Source organism: Corylus avellana, chromosome 3, assembly GCF_965113065.1.
Source record: "Corylus avellana chromosome 3, dhCorAvel1.hap1.2, whole genome shotgun sequence".
Lineage (NCBI taxonomy): Eukaryota > Viridiplantae > Streptophyta > Magnoliopsida > Fagales > Betulaceae > Corylus > Corylus avellana.
This window is the reverse complement of record NC_142492.1, coordinates 6,678,066-6,698,464: the sequence shown is the minus strand read 5'-3', so window position 1 is coordinate 6,698,464 and position 20,399 is coordinate 6,678,066. Positions and strand designations below refer to the sequence as shown.

General features: G+C 35.9%; 1 protein-coding gene across 3 annotated transcripts; it reads left to right on the top strand.

Moving 5' to 3' along the window:
* The first annotated feature begins 5,077 nt into the window (after positions 1-5,077).
* On the top strand, positions 5,078-15,966 carry LOC132173691 (craniofacial development protein). Of its 3 annotated transcripts, none has more exons than XM_059585261.2 (5): positions 5,078-5,484; positions 5,731-6,783; positions 15,038-15,155; positions 15,275-15,548; positions 15,678-15,966. In XM_059585261.2, exons 2-4 carry the CDS (start codon positions 5,900-5,902, stop codon positions 15,491-15,493), a joined length of 1,221 nt encoding a protein of 406 aa, XP_059441244.2. In that variant the 5' UTR covers positions 5,078-5,484; positions 5,731-5,899; the 3' UTR covers positions 15,494-15,548; positions 15,678-15,966. The 3 variants fall into 3 exon arrangements, with proteins under 3 accessions (XP_059441244.2, XP_059441243.2, XP_059441245.2); XM_059585260.2 differs by having other exon boundaries at positions 15,669-15,966; XM_059585262.2 differs by having other exon boundaries at positions 15,656-15,966.
* Positions 15,967-20,399: the final 4,433 nt, after the last annotated feature.

The window sequence follows — 20,399 nt, the reverse complement described above, 5'->3', positions numbered from 1 at the left end:
AAAAATCATAGTGGGGTTGTTCCTTGTAAAGATTATTTGATTAGAACTTGAATTGTGGTGGCATTCCCATTCAAGTTGATGCCTTTTTGTTTTACCTTCATATTTCCAAGCTTCTTTTGGACAACATGGTCAACAATGCTAGTCTCCATCTCTCTTCTTTTATGAGATTATCTTTTGTCTATAATAGAAATGGTATTAAGAAATAGTATTTCTGCCCTTATTGTACTTTTTTCTAATATATAAAATATTGAAAGGACCACAATACATTCTAAGCATCTCTTTTGTACAAACTATAATAATAACATGGTATCGGAGCAAGATACCATCATCATTTTACACGCCTTTTCCTGGGTTTCTTTAAGACGGCTTTAGATTCTGTGGGCGGTTTTTCGGCGAGTCCGCACTTCGACCCCAACACTGTCAGCTCCATCGTCTCCTCGCATAGATCGGATCGGATCACTCAACCAGTCTTCCGATTCATTCTCTGAATCTTGCTATATATCTTAGTGCTGAAATTCATTAGTTGAGATGGTTTTGATCTAATTCCCACTCAATCTAAACTTAGAGTTAACATCCTTGATCTGTTACGAAAGTAGTTGCAGTGACTACAAGAGGAGGAAGATGACATCGGGGAGTAGGCTGCCGACGTGGAAGGAGAGGGAGAACAACAAGAAGAGATAGTAGGCTTCCTCTTCAACCACCTCACCAATGTTCTAAAAGACTAAAACCCCCAAACCCCTCAATTGCCAAACACACCCACATGCCCTTTACACATGTCTCACTTCAAAACCTTCATTTCCCACCACTTCCACACCCTCCTTAAACCTTAAAACCCTCTCCATTGTTCTCACATAACCAATTCCTACTTTTCATGCAAATCTCTTCCACTTTTGTCTCTCTTTTACGGCACCCAAACATCTTCAATCCAAATCGAGGACCCAATCGAGCCTGAAAACGAGAATGGGAAGCAAGCAAACAAGAAGCCATTGGATGTTATGTTCAAAGAAGCTATGAGTGTGAGTTTATGCGAAAATGCTGAAAACAAAGGAGAAAACAGTGCATTGAAGAGCACGTTGAGGGAATTGGAGAGAGAGGTGAGACGGCTGAAAGCGAATTCAAGAGTGGGAAACAAGGGATTGAAGAAAAGTAAGGATAAGGGTTTATATGCAGTGTTTATGAATCAAGAGGGTTGCAAGGAAAGGTACGAGGAGAGGGGGGAAGAGCCGGAAGAGAGTGTGGAAGAAAAGGGATTGAAGAAAAGTAAGGGTAAGGGTTTATATGCAGCGTTTACTAACCTAGAGGGTTGCGAGGAAGGGTGCGAGGAGAGGGGGGAAGAGCTGGAAGAGAGCGTGGAAAATAAGGGATTGATGAAAAGTAAGGGTAAGAGTTTACATGCAACGTTTACAAATCAATAGGCTTGCAAGGAATGGTGCGAGGAGAGGAGGAGGGAAGAGCCAAAGGTTTTTAAAGAGTTCTTGCCGGATATGGAAGTGTTTGCGAGTCATTTGTACATGGAAGGGTGCTTTAACAATGCGAATTTCTTGCGAGCGAATAAGTTGGAATTTGATTATTTTGAGAGTCATTATGGTCGGGGTTATATGAGGTTTGCGGCCGAGAAGTTTGGCAAGGACTATCAAGAAACTGCAAAGTAAGAAAGTTTTCCTTCATATATTCTATGGATCCAAAATTTTTAAGATTTAAAGTTAAAAATGATGAAGAATACTTGGATCAAACAGTAATAATCTGAAGTTTGACAAATAATAAACATATGGTTCATCATATAAATTTGATTAATTATGTCTTATAATGGATCATGAAAAACTAAATTATTTAATCCTTCTCTAAATAGATACTCCAACTAATCCAATGTAAATAAATATGAATTTGTTTTGTTTGTTTTTTTTTTTTAATTGAATTCGGGAAAGGGTTGGGGGATCCTTATCACTCTTGATCTGAAAGGAAGAGAATAGGGAATTCTAAACAACAAAAAACCAAAATAGGGTTGAACTCTCCAACAATAGACCCAAAATGAAAACTACAGGGCGAAGATACAAACAAACAGTAGGAAATGGGATAAACAAGTGTCCTGATCCTCTTAATAGGGCCGGGACTGGGACATAAGTATGAATTTGTGTTGATGTTGTTTTATGTTATTCTTTTGAAAAAATTAAACTTGCTCTACAGGTTTGAGAGAATAATCAGACAAGAATTTGAAATTCTTAGTTAATAAATTTGGTTTTTTTGATACTTGTTGTATATTCCCGTTTTCATTTAAAAACTCATAAAAAGACCTAATATTAGCCCTTTTAGCAATTCAACAATGTATAAAAATCCCATTTTCTTTTGTCTTAGTTCTTTGTTTGAACATGAAAAACTTAATAGCCTTGGGGAATTCTATCTGTTGATATGAAGTGTTAATGAATTTTACATGCTGAGATTTTATAATCACCCATAAACATATTGAGGTAGTTCCGATAATGCTTAAGCTTTTACAATTTACACCCAATTTTAATTTAAATACGTTTTCTATGGACACCAAATGGGGTCTTAAGTCAATTGATGATTCCACAATGTGAAATACATTATCATATGGTATCAACGCATGTAAGTTAAGGTACTTAAAAAAACGTACGTAAGTGAAGGAACCAAGACAACCAAAAAAAAAAAAAAAAAACCAATGGAAATATTAATTGTAGTAGTTTTTTGTTCTTAAGAAACAATTAAAAGAAATTAATTAAAAATAAATGTGTTTTATTTTTTACAACTAAGAAACATCAAACAACTGAGGAAACAAATAATACACAAAGAAGAGAAGCTTCAATACTATTGTGAACTCTATGTTACAAAGTTATTGTCTTTATGCTTTGGTTCCCCTCAATAAGAATTTCTTGTTCTGTCCCTATTTAATGGTACAGACGCAATTACTAAAAAGTAATAATCACCTAAGACAATTACGGTTGCAGTTAAGAAAGTATACCCAATTACCCATGTAGCATAGGGTGAATTCAACAATAATGAGAGCCTTCCAACAACATTGAAACCAAAGAGACTCTAGGTGGGTCTTGGAATAATCAATAAGCATTCATGAATTCTACCCATATTCATGACCCCATGTTTGTTTTCATTCTAATAAATTAGGGGTAATTATATTTTTTCCCATAAACTACGACGCCATGTCAGTATCCCCTATGAACTGTCAATCTTACTGTCCGACCCCATCAGACTACCATTTTCTCCCCAAACCCCCATTCCGTCTGTCAACCAGGTTAAAAAACTTGAAATGACCAAAATATCCTAACTTTATATACAAAAATTATATATAATACCATTAAAATTATATATATATATATATATATATATATATATATATATATATATATATATATTATTAATGTATCAGTCCCAGTTTCAAAAAAATATAAATATATTAAAATTGAAAAACACTTATAATTTAATTTATAATTTAAAACAAATATATTTATATTTTTTGTTTTAATTTTTTATTTAGGAGGTATTTCTGTCTTTTAATGAGATTTAAAAGTTTAAAAGAGAACATTCTGTTTGGTTTAATGAGGTTAACTGATGGAATGAGGTTTTGGGAAGAAAATGCTAGTCTGATAGGGTCAAACACTAAGATTGGTAGTTCATGAAAATATTGACAAAGGATCATAGTTCATGGGGAAAAGATAATTACTCATATAAATTATATCTAGAATTGCCTTTTGGAATATCATCATTATCAATTGAATTTTAAACATTTGAGTTTTTAATACATTTTAATCATATAAGAATAAGTGTTAATAAATTGTAAGAAAAAAAAGTATTAAATCTAACAATTTCTTTTTTTTTTTTTTTTTTTTAATGAAATCTCATGTTAGTAAATTAACCAAACTTAATTGAATATATATATTTTTTCTAATTAAACTTAATTGAATTTGAGGGCATTTTAAAGTCTATCCAGTAGAGTCTCTGAGGGGTAGCTCAATCGGCTGTAGACTATGTCTTATGAAGCGGTGGTCACTAGTTTAAATCCTTATGTCCCTTCCCTTGTGTGAACATGCTATAGAGAAGCACTGTAATACCCCGGTCCCACATTGGGAAGATGAGAAGAAGCCCACATAGAGTGTGTGGTTTATAAAAATAGTCATGGGTGCTAAGTCCCACATTGCCTAATTACTAGGTGAAACTGAGCTTTATAATGAATTCTAGGGAAGCTCCAAATTGACTAGTCATTTTGGGGTAATAGCGCAGATGTGGCTAACGCTTATCCTTGGGTTGTTACAAGTGGTATCAGAGCCACCTAGTAACGTCAGGCTATGTGGTATTAAAGCACTGCATGACGTGGACATCAAGAATTTAAGAGCGGTCCCATATTGGGAAGATGAGAAGAAGCCCACATAGAGTGTGTGGTTTATAAAAATAGTCATGGGTGCTAAGTCCCACATTGCCTAATTACTAGGTGAAACTGGGCTTTATAATGAATTCTAGGGAAGCTCCAAATTGACTAGTCATTTTGGGGTAATAGCGCAGATGTGGCTAACGCTTATCCCTGGCTTGTTACAAGCACCATCCGCACGTTGCTTATGTGTGTTGGTTAACAGACTAGGGTTACCAACTTAAAAAAAAAAAAGAAAAAAAAGTGTAAAGTCCAGTTAACCCCTTCAAACTACCACTCAAATGACAATCTACCACGCAAATTATCAATTACGACAATTTACCCCCCAAACTACTAAAATAATGACAATGTATCTTCAATTTTTAAAAAATGATGAAATTACCCCTATCGAATTTTCAATAAGACAAAAATACCCTTAAAATTTGAAAAAAAAAAAAAATTTAGTATTTTTATTTTAGTAAGGGTAATTTTGTTATTTTTTTTTAAAATTAGGGGTACATTATTATTGTTTTGGTAGTTTGGAGGGTAAATTATCGCAATTAATAATTTAGAGGTAAATTGTTGTTGGAGTGGTAGTTTGAAAGGGGTAAATGAATTTACTGATAAAAAAATTTCAAAGCTAGTTAAGGATTTCACGCATGTTTTCATTTCATTTTTCACTTTCCCTCTTTCTCTCTCCCCCCCACCCCCCACAAAACGCTGCCCTTGCCGCCACCACCAAGCACTGACGCCGACCACCAACCAGTGCCTCCGCTCACCACCAACAGTGACGGCACCCACCATCCGGTGCTTCTCTCCCCACACGCTACTCTTTCTCTCTCACCTTCCGCCCGCCACAACTCACACCTTCCGTCTCCGCCCATCGCCGGCACCGAACGCACCAGCGACACCCTCCCACCACGGCACCAGCTCGGACACCCACCTCCACCCATTTCACCTCCCCCCATTTCCCTAAAATTTTCCCACGCTTCTCTCTCTAGGCGACACCCACTGAACGACGCCACCAACGACAAGCCAGTTCCGCCCACCATCTCCGCCGAACGCCACCCGTGTCACACCACCGTGCGATTCCCACCAAGTTGAAGGAGGTATGTATACATGTTTATGTATGAAGATTAGATTTTTATTTATTTCTGATTTAATTGCCTAAATGGGTTTGCTTTGGTTTTTGTTTTGATTTGGGTTTGGATTTGTTTGTTTATTTACAATTGGTGTTTATTCTCTGAATCTTGCTTTATATCTCAGTGCTGAAATTCATTAGTTGAGATGGTTTTGATCTAATTCCCACTCAATCTGAGCTTAGAGTTAACATCCTTGATCTGTTGCGAAAGCAGTTGCAGTGAATACAAGAGGAGGAAGATGACGTCGGGGAGTAGGCTGCCGACTTGGAAGGAGAGGGAGAACAACAAGAAGAGGGAGTAGGCTTCCTCTTCAACCGCCCCACCAATGCTCTAAAACTTCCAAACCCCTCAATTGCCAAACACACCTACATGCCCTTTACACATGTCTCACTTCAAAACCTTCATTTCCCACCACTTCCACACCCTCCTTAAACCCCAAAACCCTCTCCACCGTTCTCACATCACCAATTCTTGCTTTTCACACAAATCTCTTCCACTTTCGTCACTCTTTTACGGCACCCAAACATCTTCAATCCAAATCGAGGACCCAATCGAACCTGAAAAGGGGAATGGGAAGCAAGCAAACAAGAAGCCATTGGATGTTATGTTCAAAGAAGCTGTGAGTGTGAGTTTATGCGAAAATGCTGAAAGCAGCGAAAACGAAGGAGAAAACAGTGCATTGAAGAGCAGGTTGAGGGAATTGGAGAGCGAGGTGAGACGGCTGAAAGCGAATTCAAGAGTGGGAAATAAGGGATTGAAGAAAAGTAAGGGTAAGGGTTTATATGCAGTGTTTATGAATCAAGATGGTTGCAAGGAAGGGTGTGAGGAGAGGGGGGAAGAGCCGGAAGAGAGTGTGGAAGAGAAGGGATTGAAGAAAAGTAAGGGTAAGGGTTTATATGGAGCGTTTACAAACCAAGAGGGTTGCGAGGAAGGGTGCGATGAGAGGGGGGAAGAGCCGGAAGAGAGCGTGGAAAATAAGGGATTGAAGAAAAGTAAGGGCAAGAGTTTACATGCTACGTTTACGAATCAAGAGGCTTGCAAGGAAGGGTGCGAGGAGAGGAGGAGGGAAGAGCCAGAGGTTTTTAAAGAGCTCTTGCCAGATATGGAAGTGTTTGTGAGTCATTTGTACAGGGAAGGGTACTTTAACAATGCAAATTTCTTGCGGGCGAATAAGTTGGAATTTGATTATTTTGAGAGTCATTATGGCCGGGGTTATGTGAGGTTTGCGGCCGAGAAGTTTGGCAAGGACCATCAAGAAATTGCAAAGTAAGAAAGTTTTCCTTTATATATTCTGTTGGCTCTTTTTGTTTATATAGGTTTTTCTTTGATTGTGGTTTGGATGGATGAGTTTTGCTCTTTATGGTATATAAGAATAACATTGTAAATAAGAAGAATGTGAACTTATACAAAAAAAAAAAGAACGTGAAGTTTTGCATTTTTTGGTTCTTGTGTCTCTTGGGTGGTGAAGAAAACCTTGTAGCACGGGACTGCTTCAAATTCCTCTCAATCTTTAAAGCCATTTGAAATGCCTCATCACCAGTAAAGTTCGATGTTTACCCATTGTGGGTCTTAAAAATTCTTCTACATCAGATCTTTAGCTCTTCAAATTTGTTCATATGCTAAACTGCCGACATGTTCCCTTGTCTAAGATTGGTTAATCAATGAAAGAGATCTTCATAGTCATAGGGCTGGTACTTCTGTTTTATTTTTTCATATAATCCCAAATAACAATTGGAGGCTGTTCAGTATGTCGACAATCATTCCCCACACCTCTCCAACAAATCTGAGCTTGTCCAGCAAGTTTCATGATATCAAAATTTTCCCTCTTCTCATCCGACATGTCATACCACATAAAGTACCCATCCCAAGAAGCAAGCCAATCTAAATAGACTTGGTAATCAATTTTTCCAGCAAAATCTAGTACTTCTAGATGAACTTTCTTTATTAGATATCCGGTCACATCATAAGAATCATGTCTCTCCTATTTCTACTTAGTTGCTCTCTTGTATATTTCCTGTGTACTTGGGTTGCGCCCCTCTGCGCTCTTTAATGCATCATTACTTATCAAAAAAAAAAAAAGAATCATGTCTCTCGTATTGATTTTGCTGCACCAGCACATGCACCATGTCCAAAAAGTAGCTTGTGGTATTTCAAAAGAATATGTGGCTCTAGTATTAACCCTAGGAAATGGGGTTGGATCATTTCTATGTCATTCAGCATTCTCCTCTCGAAATCCCGCTTTATCCTTGGAGCCATTATTGAGATTGTTAACTGAATTTTCATTTTTGTTAAGAGTACCGGCCTGCAAGTCTTAAAACTTGGCTTCCAAAGCTTCAAATCTTTCCGCAATCATATAAATATAGTCTTTCCTTCACCGATTCGTCATTGTACCTCTATAAGGCCGATCATGTAACACCCCCTTCCTGAAGTAAGGTGATATTACACATTTCTCGGGGTCATAATTATTCTATAAACAACATTGTCCATAATATCAAAGTTCCATAAGACCATAATTACAACACATCTAATAAAACTTAAACTTTGCTCTTTTCCTCTTCAAGGAGTAGCTTTTGTCTCTAGTTTCCTTGGCCTGTAGCATCATCCATGACTTCATCTGGGTTGTTTTTAGAAATCATCAAAAATATATAAAAGGGTGAGTCGAATGCTCAGTAAGTAGACACATCAACTTAAGTAAAATTGGAAAATGTTATTTAGTTCCAAAAATACATCATCAATATCTATTTAATGAACACTAGAGAAGACGTTTTCATCAAACAATAATAGCATAACATCATTCATACAACATTAACTATTAGTTCAATATCATTGTGGCCAAGACACATTTATGCCCTGTATGCAAGGGTTGGCGATCACTAGGATCCCGGGTCCAGCATGTGGCCACATGTGTCCCCGCGTCAAGGATATGGTCATCATTGGATAAACTATGGTGCATTCAAGTGAGCCATTCCCAGCGGACCATATAAGATGGCTGCCTCCGCCCCTTTAGCTTTGGTACCATTGCTCTGTCATCATAAGGCCATTAAGTATCTTAAAACATTCATGCATTCATTCATTCATTTCCATTCCTTATTCTTTCTTCCATTCATCATTCTTTCATTCTTTCCTTTCCTTTTCATTCATTTCTTTTCCTTCCTTTCCATTCATTTTATGTTATTAAATAACATAACATACTTATAACATTTTTATAAAATGTCATTTTCATACAAAAATCATATCATTTTGGATACGTTAAAAGGGGCCACCAAGAAAGGCTAACATTGTAATCATTATAAGAAAATATAACATTTACATTTGCAAGAAATCATAAATATGATCATATCCCCTTTCCTCTAGACTGCGGCTAAGAGCAGTCTTTAAACTGCAATGTAATCATCTTGACAAATCTACCATTCTGTTTAACCATTACAGAGTTAATAACAACTTAACGTAAACTCCAACAGAAATTAACCAATTAATCATAAATACAAGGGAGTAACTTTACCTCATATGAACCTACTAATATTAATATGTAAAAACCATAGTCTACCAAATCTTTCTCTCATCTTTACTGTCTGTGCATCCCATCTCTCAATTTCTCCCTTTCACTTTCTGCTCTCTTCCTTACTATACAAGTCTCTCTCTATACCTCTTATTCTCTTCAATCAGTAACTCTCTTTTTCTTTTTCTTGAACTCTGTTTCTCACTCTCAGTCTGTCTCCCTTTCTCTCTTTGGTTCTTTCTCACCCAGCTTTCTCTAGTTCTCTGATTGTCTTGCTCTTCTCTGATTTATCTCTACTAGCCCTCTCTCTCACACCCTGCCTCTTTCTCAATCTCCCCGTCAATCTCACGTTCTCCCCATTAATAATACTCTTATTCTCTCTCTTCCTTACTCTAATGTTCTTTCTATTTTAATAGTTAATAGCTGCTGAGAATATGCGAGAGGAAAAGAGGGACTGAGAGAATAAAAGACAAACAAATAGAATAATGCCGTGTGAGAGGGAGTGAGTGAGAGAGAGAGGGAAGAAATAAGAAATAAACAATTTAAAAGTAGAAATGAATGGGAGAGTGAGTTGGGCGATGCACATGAAATGAAGTAGGGAAATAAGTGCTGTGGAAGGAAAGTGAGTGGGAAGGCATGAGTGGTGGGAAAGGGAAACGAAGAAGTAGTGGGGTGGGTTGGTATGCTGGAAAAATATGATTTTTGCCACTAACTATAATTAACTATATAAATAGTCACTCATTACTAGTAGGCATCAACGTGCATGGGCCAGCCACTCACCATATAAATAATTAATAAGATCAAATCTAATCATCATATTAATCCTCAATATTGAATGTTCTTCTGATATAATTAAATACCCTTAATAACCTGTCTCTCTAATTAAATCATCAAATTCCTTGAATCACCAAAAATAATAAATCTTGAAATCATCTTTAGTAAAATTAAAGCTTACGATTTAATAATCTGAAACCAATATTCAATCTTATAATATTCATATAATTTCCTCATAAATAATTATCTCTTCTAAAATAAATCTTATCTTCAAATTACTATCTAATGAGGCAAGAAAATTTGGGGCTTTCCAGATCACTTCTAGTTTTCTCATTTCTGAATAGTGTCTAATATCTATTTGATATAGGATCTTTTGAAATTATGCACTAACTTAGGTTTTTGATAACTTCTTGAATTATTATATATATTATGAATAATAATGTATTAGAAGAATACTTAAAGAAAAGCTCACGTACATGAAAAGTATACAAGAGAAGCAACCACCCTATTGGGGTCGAAAATCTAAAAAGTTAACAAGATCTACAAGATTAGCGGAAGAGAAATTAGGAACAAAATTTATAGCCTAATCTAAAAGGGAACTGAAGAAAGAGGATTTTAATTGTAGCACATTAGACTCACGGTCCTAAAAAAGACATCGATTCTTTCTCTCCAAATGCTCCACATTAGTAAAGTAGTGATCACTTTCTATATGGTCTCTTTGATTGTCTCCGACCTTGCGTCTTCCCATATTGAAGTAGCTCTATAATATTGCTAGGCATAATCCACAAGACTTCAAATAAAATGAGAACCAAGTGCCATATCTTGTTAGTAAACTTACAATGGATGAGAAGGTGGTTTACGGTCTCCTCGCTTTTCTTGCAAAGACAACACCAATTGACAAGGGTAAGAGCCTGCCTCCCAAGGTTATCAAGCGTAAGGATTTTACCTAAAGTTGCCTTCCAAGTGAAAGCAATACGAGGTGGAGCCTTCACCTTTCAAACGGTCTTCCAAGGAAAAAGCAAAGACTCTCCAAACTGTAAGGAATAGTAATAACTCTTCATCTACATCATCTACGGTGCTTATTATTATGTTTTGAAGTTGTTTCGGGCTTGAAGATAAACTTGGCTAAATTGGAATTGGTTCATGTGGGAAATGTTGATAATGTGGATGGGTTGGCTGGCATTTTGGGTTGTGGGTTGTCTTCTTTGCTTTTGAAGTATCTTGGCCTACCATTGGGGGCCTCTTATAAGGCCAAACATATTTGGGACGGTGTTATTGAGAAGATAAAGTATCGTTTGGCTAGTTGGAAAATAATGTACCTATCAAAGGATGAAAGGGTTATCCTCATCAAGAGTACACTTTCCAACTTACCTACTTACTTTATATACCTCTTTCCTTTCCGTGTGGGTGTTGCTTATTGTATTGAGGAGCTTCAACGTGATTTCTTATGGGGTGGACTAGGCGAAGAGTTCAAATATCACATGGTAAGCTGGGCTAAGGTTTGTTTGCCAATCCTTGAAGGAGGGTTAGGGGTGCGGAACTTGGTGATGTTCAATTGTGCTCTCCTAAGGAAATGACTTTGGCACTATGGGCTGGAGAGAGAAGCTTGGTGGAAAGTGATGGTGGATTCTAAATTTGGAGGTTCGTAGGGTGGTTGGAGCTATAATGAGACTATTGGGGCATATGGGTAGGGTTATAGAAGAATATTAGGATGGGCTGGGGGCAGTTCTCTAGACATACCAGATTTAAGGTGAGAGATGGATCTAAGGTTAGGTTCTAGCATGACTTTTGGTGTGGGGATAGGGCCCTTAAGGATTTTTTCCAAATTTATTTGGTATTGCGTACACAAAGGATGCATCTGTTGCAGTTTTTTTTTGGAGATTTTGGTGGATCCAATCAATGGAACGAGAACTTTGCTAGAGCAAGTCATGATTGGGAGATGGATCTCATGGATGTCTTTGCCCCGTTCCTCAGGGCGTTGTACTAAGTTAGAGTTAGACGGGAAGGTGAAGAAGACAAGTTGTGGTGGGTCCCCTCCAAAAGATGGTTGTTTGCTGGTAAATCTTTCTATAGTGTCATGGGTAGTAATGATGACTTTCGTTTTCCATGGAAGACTATTTGGCTAACTAACGTTTCTTTGAGGGTGGCCACTTTTTTTCTCTTTTTTTTTTTTTTTTTTTTTTTTTGATGTCGGGGAACCTCTCTAAGGCAGGGTCCTTCGGACTCACCCTTACAGAGTAAACCTTGGTCTCGTGCATTGCACCCTCGGAAGTTTCCCTACACGGAACTGGTTAAATCGCTGGTTTTTCACTGGGGAGTGTGGCTCCAAGAGATTGCACTCATGAGGTGTTGAACCTTGGACCTTGATGGGAGCAAACCTTAAGACCAAGGCCTCCACCACTTGGGCCAACCCCTTGGGGTTGAGGTTGGCCTTCTTTGCTTGGTCGGAGCCCTAGTTGACTTGTATGCTTGTTGGTGGACTGCTAACAAGTTTCAAAGTGTAGCTGTGCGGAAGATGGTGTCTTTGTGCTTTTTATAGTGTCTATAGAAAGAAAGGAATGACAAAAGTTTTGAGGACCATAAGAGGAATTTGGAGATTCAGTGCGTATTCTTTTGTACTTTGTATATATCCTTTAGTAAAACGTTATCATGATTTTCTTATTCTTTTTGCTTCTAGTTAGATGTTTTCTCTAGTATATTTCCTGTTTACTTGGGGTGCTTTATGTTTTTAATGATATTCAATTACTTATCAAAGAACAATAATAGCTCTTCACTTCAAACAATTGAATCTTCATAGAAGCGGATGGCTGTTTATTGTTAAAATAGTGAATTGAATGTGAAAAAGAAAAAATAAACCCTAGGCTCAATGTTTTAAGAGAACTGCTTGAATCTAAGAGCATCTCCAGCAAGGTTTGTAAATTAGCTTTTTAGCTAAATTTAGCTATTATGTTCTATTTTCTTGCTTTAGCAGACATTGTAAAATGAAAATTTTCCCTACAATTGCTACAGTAAACTTTCATATTTGAAAGTTTATTGTAGCACCTTCTACTCTTTTTTTATTATTGTCTTTCCTTCTTTCTTCCTCTCTCTCTCTCTCTCTCTCTCTCTCCCTCAACGCTTGTTCGTTCTCTCCATTTTTTAGCTTCACTGGAGTGGACGACGCCGGTGAGGCCTGAGCGATGAGTACCCACTCAAAACCACATCAACCTCATCATCAAAACCGCACCTCCACCAAGCCATGGGTACCATTCACCATAAACATGAAAATGGAGTTCAAGAGAGATGAAGGCTTGGTTTTGTAGCCCATATCTCCAACCCATCACTCCAAGAGAGACAAGAGATGGTCTAATCTAATTTTGATCCCCCATTTTGTGGTCCGATCTGATTTCCAGGTGCTGATTTGTCGGTTTGGTTTTGCCAAGGGAGAAGAGAGAAAGAGGGGAAGATTTGATTTCCATTTGTTGATGGTTTTGCTGAGAGAGAGAGAGAGACGAGAGTTGAATGTGTGAAATTTTGCAGGGATGTTGTTGGTCTAGTTGATGGTAGTTGATTTGTTGCCTCTGGCTTTCGTTTGTGAGAATTTTGGATTTCTAGAGTTTCTTCAGCTGGTATGGAGAGAGAGACGAGAAAGAGAGAGAGGCAAGAAAAATATGGGGTTAAAAAGTAATAAACAAATTATTAAAAAATAATTTTTTAAATAAAGTAGAGAGTGAAATAGATGATCTGCTGGAGTTTGTATTGAAAAATTAGTAGCTAAGATAGAAAAATGTGAATTTTGAGTGGCTAGAGTAGCCACTCTTGCTGGAGATGTTCTAACACAATCTTTTTGAATTTGACAGAATGCAAAGGCCTCCATATAGGCTGTTGAGCCTTTCTTCGAAAGAATAGGTCTCCTAAATAATGAAGAAAAGTAAATAAAATAACTACTAAAACAAGTAGAAAGTTGCCTCTTAAGCCTCTTTTACAGCCTGTTCCAGCAAATCTTGAAATTACCAGACTACCCTACGTCAATAAAACTTCTTTTTTTGTAAGTTACGTAATAAAACTTGATTATAACTGAATCATGAGCAATTTAGCTTAAAGAACCTAAACACTAAGACTCAATACTAATTAAAGTAGCCTATGAAGAGTGCCAATTAGGTCCCATATCAAAACTAGATCATATTTTGAATTACTTTGGTCTTTGCTTTCCACTAGCTTTTTGCTCGCTGCTTCAGCTTCTTTTGTTGTATCTGTCCAAAGTGATTTGTACTGCTAGTTACTCAATCACGGAGCTGAACTGTCATTGATGAAGCTAAATTTATCTATCATTTTGCTAGACTCGGGAAGAATGGTCATATAAGCTACTGATATAGTGACAACACAGCCAATTGCTTAAAATTTATATGATTAAAATTACTTGTTTGTGAGTATACTTCTTCTTTCTCTCCTAGCTTAGTCGTTCTCTTGTATACTTCCTGTGTACTGGGGTTGCGCCCCTTTGCGCCCTTTTAATGCATTATTACTTATCAAAAAAGTATACTTGTTGCATACAATAATGGAATATTCTGACAATCAAATTAAATAAACTAAAGTCACATTTGACTAGGATCTCACAGGTTTTTATGTTTAAAAAGAACATTTTTTTAGGGATGCCCAAGGGAGTCACTGAGAGTGGTTGGTTGACCATCTCCATTTTCAAACTTAGGGATAGGCTTTCCGGTTTTTTTATTTCGTGCTGATCATCATGGGATTGGAATGCTTTTGAAATTCTCTGATTCAATGTCTTAAAAAAATAAATCAATCAATGATGTAAGTCTATGTAGATTTAGAATGGCCTAAATCCATAGTAGGCATCTATGCTGCATTGGTGAAGTATGGATGTTAATATGACTGCATTCGGCCAATTCAAAAAATTAGCATGTTCACACGACATTATGTTTTTGAGTTTGATGAAATCATATTCATTTATGGACATTATGTTCATCATGCAGTGTGTTTCGCACATGAAGTGATGTTTAAACATAAAAAAGGGGCTTTTTGCAGTCAGTATATGGCCAATTCCATTTCGTGTAGAATTTGGCACACCCATCTTTACTTCTTTGGGTATTGCCCATGCATCATAGATTACCCATATTAATGTGAAAATAACTGCACTTTGCAAAACCTGAAGTGATTTGATAATTTTTGTTTGATACAAATGATTCAAGTTTATATTAATAACAATATAATCCACAGCATTGATGGACTTCAATTTTGGATTCACAGATGGTTGTCAGGCAGTGACTTGAAAAAGATAGCCCTCTTTGGTTGTCCTTCTCTTGAAAAAAAGAATGTTTTTGCTGCTAAAAGACTGCGAAAGTTTTTTGAGATTCAGGAAAACACTGTAAGCCAATTTCCCATTGCTTTCCACCTTATTTATTTCATTAGCGTTTTTTTCACCTTAGTATTCAAGGTAAGGATTATAATGTTTCTTTGGTGTTCAAATTTTCTGCTCATCCTCAGGTTTGTAGCAAATGTGTCCTAAAACAATCATGCAAGTTTGTGAATCAGAGTGTGTGGACAGGTGACACCAAGAATTTAAATTTGGCTGTTGTTATGAGAGTTATCATTTTGTATGCTTTGGAATGGGTGCCTGCAGGGCTAGCAGTGCCCATTGATATAAAGGATTCTGTCAGTAAACTGCTGAAGGAGGTTTTGAAGCTAAGTCGAAGCACGGCATGAGAGCATGCTATCATACTTTCAGTCTCATACTTTCAGGATTCGCACGTTGAACCGGGTAAGTGAGGTTTAAACCACATTGCAATTGCCTTGGTTCCCTTTTATTTTGGTAATTTCTTGCAAGAATTCTACATCTCTCCTCTCTCATTGTATTTACATTGCCAGTAATGATGAGCAGAATTAACAGGAGTGAAGCTTCTCCTGGGGATTAAAGAAATTAATATGGTGAGCATGCCCTAGTCCAAATATTCCTTTTTGAAGATGATATGTGATGGCCGATGGTCTAGTTGTTTTTGGAATTTTGGAATTTTGGAATTTTGTTTTTGAACATTTTGTCTGCAAAAGAAGCAATTGATCTTTTGGACTATTAATTAATACTTGAGGTCTCAAGGTTGCAGACATTATTTGCCCTGTGTTATGTAAATTAATATTTGGGGTTGTGATCCTTCCATCATATGGATCCAGAATTTTTGAGATTTAAAGTTAAAAAGGATGCAGAATACTTGGATGAAGCAGTAATAATCTGAAGTTTGACAAATAATAAGCATATGGATCATCATATAAATTTGATTCAATTATATCTTATAATGAATCATGAAAATCTAAATTATTTAATCATTCTCTAAATAGCTACTCCAACTAATCCAATGTAAATAAATATGAATGTTTTTATTTTTAATTGAATTTGGGAAAGGGTTGGAGGATCCTTACGACTCTTAATCCAAAAGGAAGAGAGTGAGAATCCTAAACAATAAAAACTGAAAAAAGAATGAACTCTCCAATAATAGACATAAAACGAAAACTACAGTGCAAAGAAACAAACAAACACTCTCAATAGGGTCGGGACTGGGACACAAATTTGAATTTGTGTTGATGTTGTTTTATGTTATAAAACAGAGTCATGCTATTTGACTGCCAAGAGTCGGACAAGTGTCTGCCAAAGTCTGATGTGGCTTTATTAAAAAAAAAAAAAAAAAATCGGAGAAATCTCTCTCTTCCCCCATTTCGTATTTTTTTTTGTTAGTTAAATTTTTATGAATTAATATTTAGTTTTTAATGTCTCAAAACTTATTTTTGAATTCAAAAGTAAAACCTAGGGGTGGAAAGTTAACCCTTTAGGGATGGTATTATCCAAAAAGGATTTAATTATCCTAAATTTGGTGTTAATGTCTCAAATTTGGTGCTAATATCTTAAATTTAAATTTTCCTTTAACGTTTATCTACTTTAATTAAAAATAAAAAATAAAAATTGTATATGTATGACGCTTAGGCAGCCGTAAATCTCTACTCTATAAAACAACATAAAACTTGTTTTGAAAGAATAATCAGACAAGAATTAAACTTGTCTGAGTATTAAACTTGACTGGGACACAAACAAATTAAACCTGTTTGCTCTACAGTTTTGAGAGAATAATCAGACAAGAATTTGAATGTCTTAATAAATTTGGTTTTTTTGATACTTGTTGTATATTCCAGTTTTAAATATCTCTTCCAATATTCATTATATCATATATTTTTTATTTATTTATTTTACTATTTGAAATCGACGATAATCTAAATAGAGAACAGTTTTTTTTTTTTTTTTTGCCATTGTTAAAATATTAATAAAAATAGGACCATCTCAACAAACGTGTGTGCACTATATTTAGGGCATGTTTGGGATTACGTTTGAGGTGTGTAAAAGTACTTTGAATAGTTAAAAAGTCTGTTTGAAAAAAAAAGAAAAAAAAAGTGTTCGTTTGGTAAAAAAATTAGAAGTGCTTTTAAGGATAAAAAAAGTTTAAAAATTGCCAAAAAAGACTTTTGGCAAAAGCTTAAAAATGAAATTTTTTTTCAAAAGCTCTTTTTGACTTAAAAACTCTATTTCTTAAGTGCAATTTTAAACAAGCTCTTAGAAAAATACCTTTAAAAGCGCTTTTAATTTTTTAACTAAAGGAGTACTTTTTTTTTAAATGAATTTTTTGAGTGTTAAAAACACTTTTAAACTCTATAAATGTAATTTCAAATAAGCCCTTATTGTACTTTGATTTTAAATAACAATTTAATTTTCTAATATTTATTGCCGAACTTGAAATTAGGATCCAAGCTTCTACAAAATAAAGAAATAAGAAAAAATAAAATAAAAAAAGGCAGTTAGTCAAACAAATGATTTGGTAGACCTTGTTGTGCTTTTACGGACGCATCTGCCATCTGGTGTCTAAACACGTGGCAACATTGAAAAGTTGCAGTGTTTCGTGGGTGGCAAGAATGTCGGACAGCATGTGACCCCACCGCGTACCAAACCAAACCCAGCCTAAATGCAACACTGTCTACTTCCCTATCTTGCCGGATGAAAGGGAGAAATCTGTTTTTATGCTCAAATTTTATTTTATTTTATGGTATGATCTTATTGGTTGGACAGGTTTGAGGGTTGAGAACTACCTCCTCTGTAAACCTCAAATGAGTCAAACCGAACAAGGCAGAGACACTTGTTTGTAAACCTCGTTCGAACGATGTTGCGGAGGCAGGTTCATTCGTTAACAAACCCCGTTTGAAGGTTGCAAACGAATTCCTTTAAATGTATTGTCACGAATTGTTCACAATATTTTTCAATTTTCATTTCGCATGGATAAACCAAAAAGACTTGAGGAAGCAAAAAAAAAAAAAAAAAAAAAGTGACCATAAAATATGCCCGACTTAGGCCTAAAAACACTAAAAATATGCCCAAAAGATATACTATTTGAAAGAACGGTTGTTGTTTGGTCTTCAATAATCGTCATAATCGCTAATTAGCAGTTAATTGCTGACAAACTAGCCCTAACGATAGAGATGGACACAAGGGGGCTCGCTCTTCTCAAACTTATATACATGGTTACAAAACTAAATCCTTAAACATATTGAGGTAGTTCCGAGAAAACATAAGCTTTTACATTTTACACCAAAATATTATTATTATTTTTTAATTTAAATAAGTTTTCCATGGAAATCAAATGGGGTCTTAAGTCAATTGATGATTCTACAATGTGAAATACATTATCATATGGTATCAACGTATGTAAGTTAAGGTACTTAAAAAAAAAAAAAAAAAAAAAAAAGTTTAAAATAAACAAAAACAATCACACAGGGTCTTAAGTTAATTGATTGCATACTACACTATATCTAATGGTTATTTATTAGCTTAGTAGTTTTTTGTTCTTAAGAAACAATAAAAAAAAAAAATTAATTAATTAAAAAGAAATGTTAATTTTTTATTATTTTTTTTTTTTTTGACAACTAAGAAACATCAAACAATTGAGGAAACAAAAAATACACAAAGAAGAGAAACTTCAATACTATTGCGAACTCTAGGGTATATAGTTATTGTTTTCAAACGTTGGCTCCCTCGATAAGAATTTCTTGTTCTGTCCCTGTCTAACGGTACAGATGCAATTACTTAAAAGTAATAATCATCTAAAACAATTATGGTTGCAGTTAATAAATAATAACAGTTAAGAAATAATAACCGCAACCGGTTGTATGTCCATGTAGCATAGGGTGAATTCAACAATAATGAGAGCCTTCCAACAACATTGAAACCAAAGAGACTCAACGGTGGGTCTTAGAATAATCAATAAGTATTCGTGAATTCTACCCATATTCATGACTCCATGTTTGTTTCCATTCGTATAAATTATATCTCGTATTGCCTTTTGGAATATCATCATTATCAATTGAATTTTAAACATTTGAGTTACTTTTGGCACTTTGTTAATTTTTTTTCTCTTCTTAATAAAGTCAATTTTTTTTACAAAAATAAGGAATTTTTACCGTTGACCAAAAATACTGTTTGATTGATCAAGTTTTTCTAACAGAGTCAGGCACCCAATAATATAGAAAACATTTTACGGGAAACACATTTCAACGTTCTAGTCCAAACTCTCATGATCCATATAATATCATTACATAAAAATTATCACTCTCATTCTTGTGCAAACTTTAGCATGATTTAGTCACGGAGCCAGAGCCAAGGGTCAAAAATTTTTGAGGGTAGGGACTAATAAGCAAAAAAAATAAAAATAATAACTTTATAAAATTTTGTTTTTCTTTAGGTTTGGGGGGCATGGCCTACACCGGCCATCCCCGCTCTGTCCATGCATGAACGTATAATATCATTACATAAAAATTAAAATAATTCACATTATAATTTTGATCAAAATCACACATCATATTTTACTTTTAAATTTGATATTAATTTTCCCGTAAACCAATGAAAAGAGTAGGTAGCGTTTGGCAACGGCTTCGGGAGAGGCCTCGACACTGTGCTTGGCAGTATCTGAACAGACAATGACAGTTTTGCCCCTGAATATTTTTTTACACGCTTGCTGCTTTGTTTCTCCCAAAACCAGTCGAAAGGAGCGTCTCGTTGAAGCTTCCGCATCTCCCAAGTCCTTCAGCCCACGCTCCAGCTCGTTGGCTTCTCCTGAACGGGTGAATCACCCATCCCCCTCCCAAAATACCGGCTGCCGTTTCACCACCCACCACTCCCGAAAGTACAGCCTCGGTTGTGAACGTTTCACCGTGGCTTCAACGTGTGCTCTGTTTCGAGCAGAGGGAAAATCGCGCGTCCACAAGGTAAGAGCTTCAATTTCCATTTATTTTTCTCCCCCTGTGTTGTTCTGGTAGCGAATTCCTTTCGGTTTGGTTGGTTTTTCCTCAGCATTTCCGTCACATTTTCTGGCGTTTCAGTGGTTGTGGGGTGTGTTGTGAGTGTTCAAACATTTTAGGGCTTATTTTTTTGGGTTGCCATCGTAGTTTAACGGGGTTAGACCCATTGGGTGAGGGTTTTGTTTGGAAATGGCAGATGTGTTGTTTTTTGTTAATTTTGGGTTCAACTTCTTGTGATTGGTTTATGATATGATTTGTAGTTGTTGATTTTCGGTTCAATTTTGTG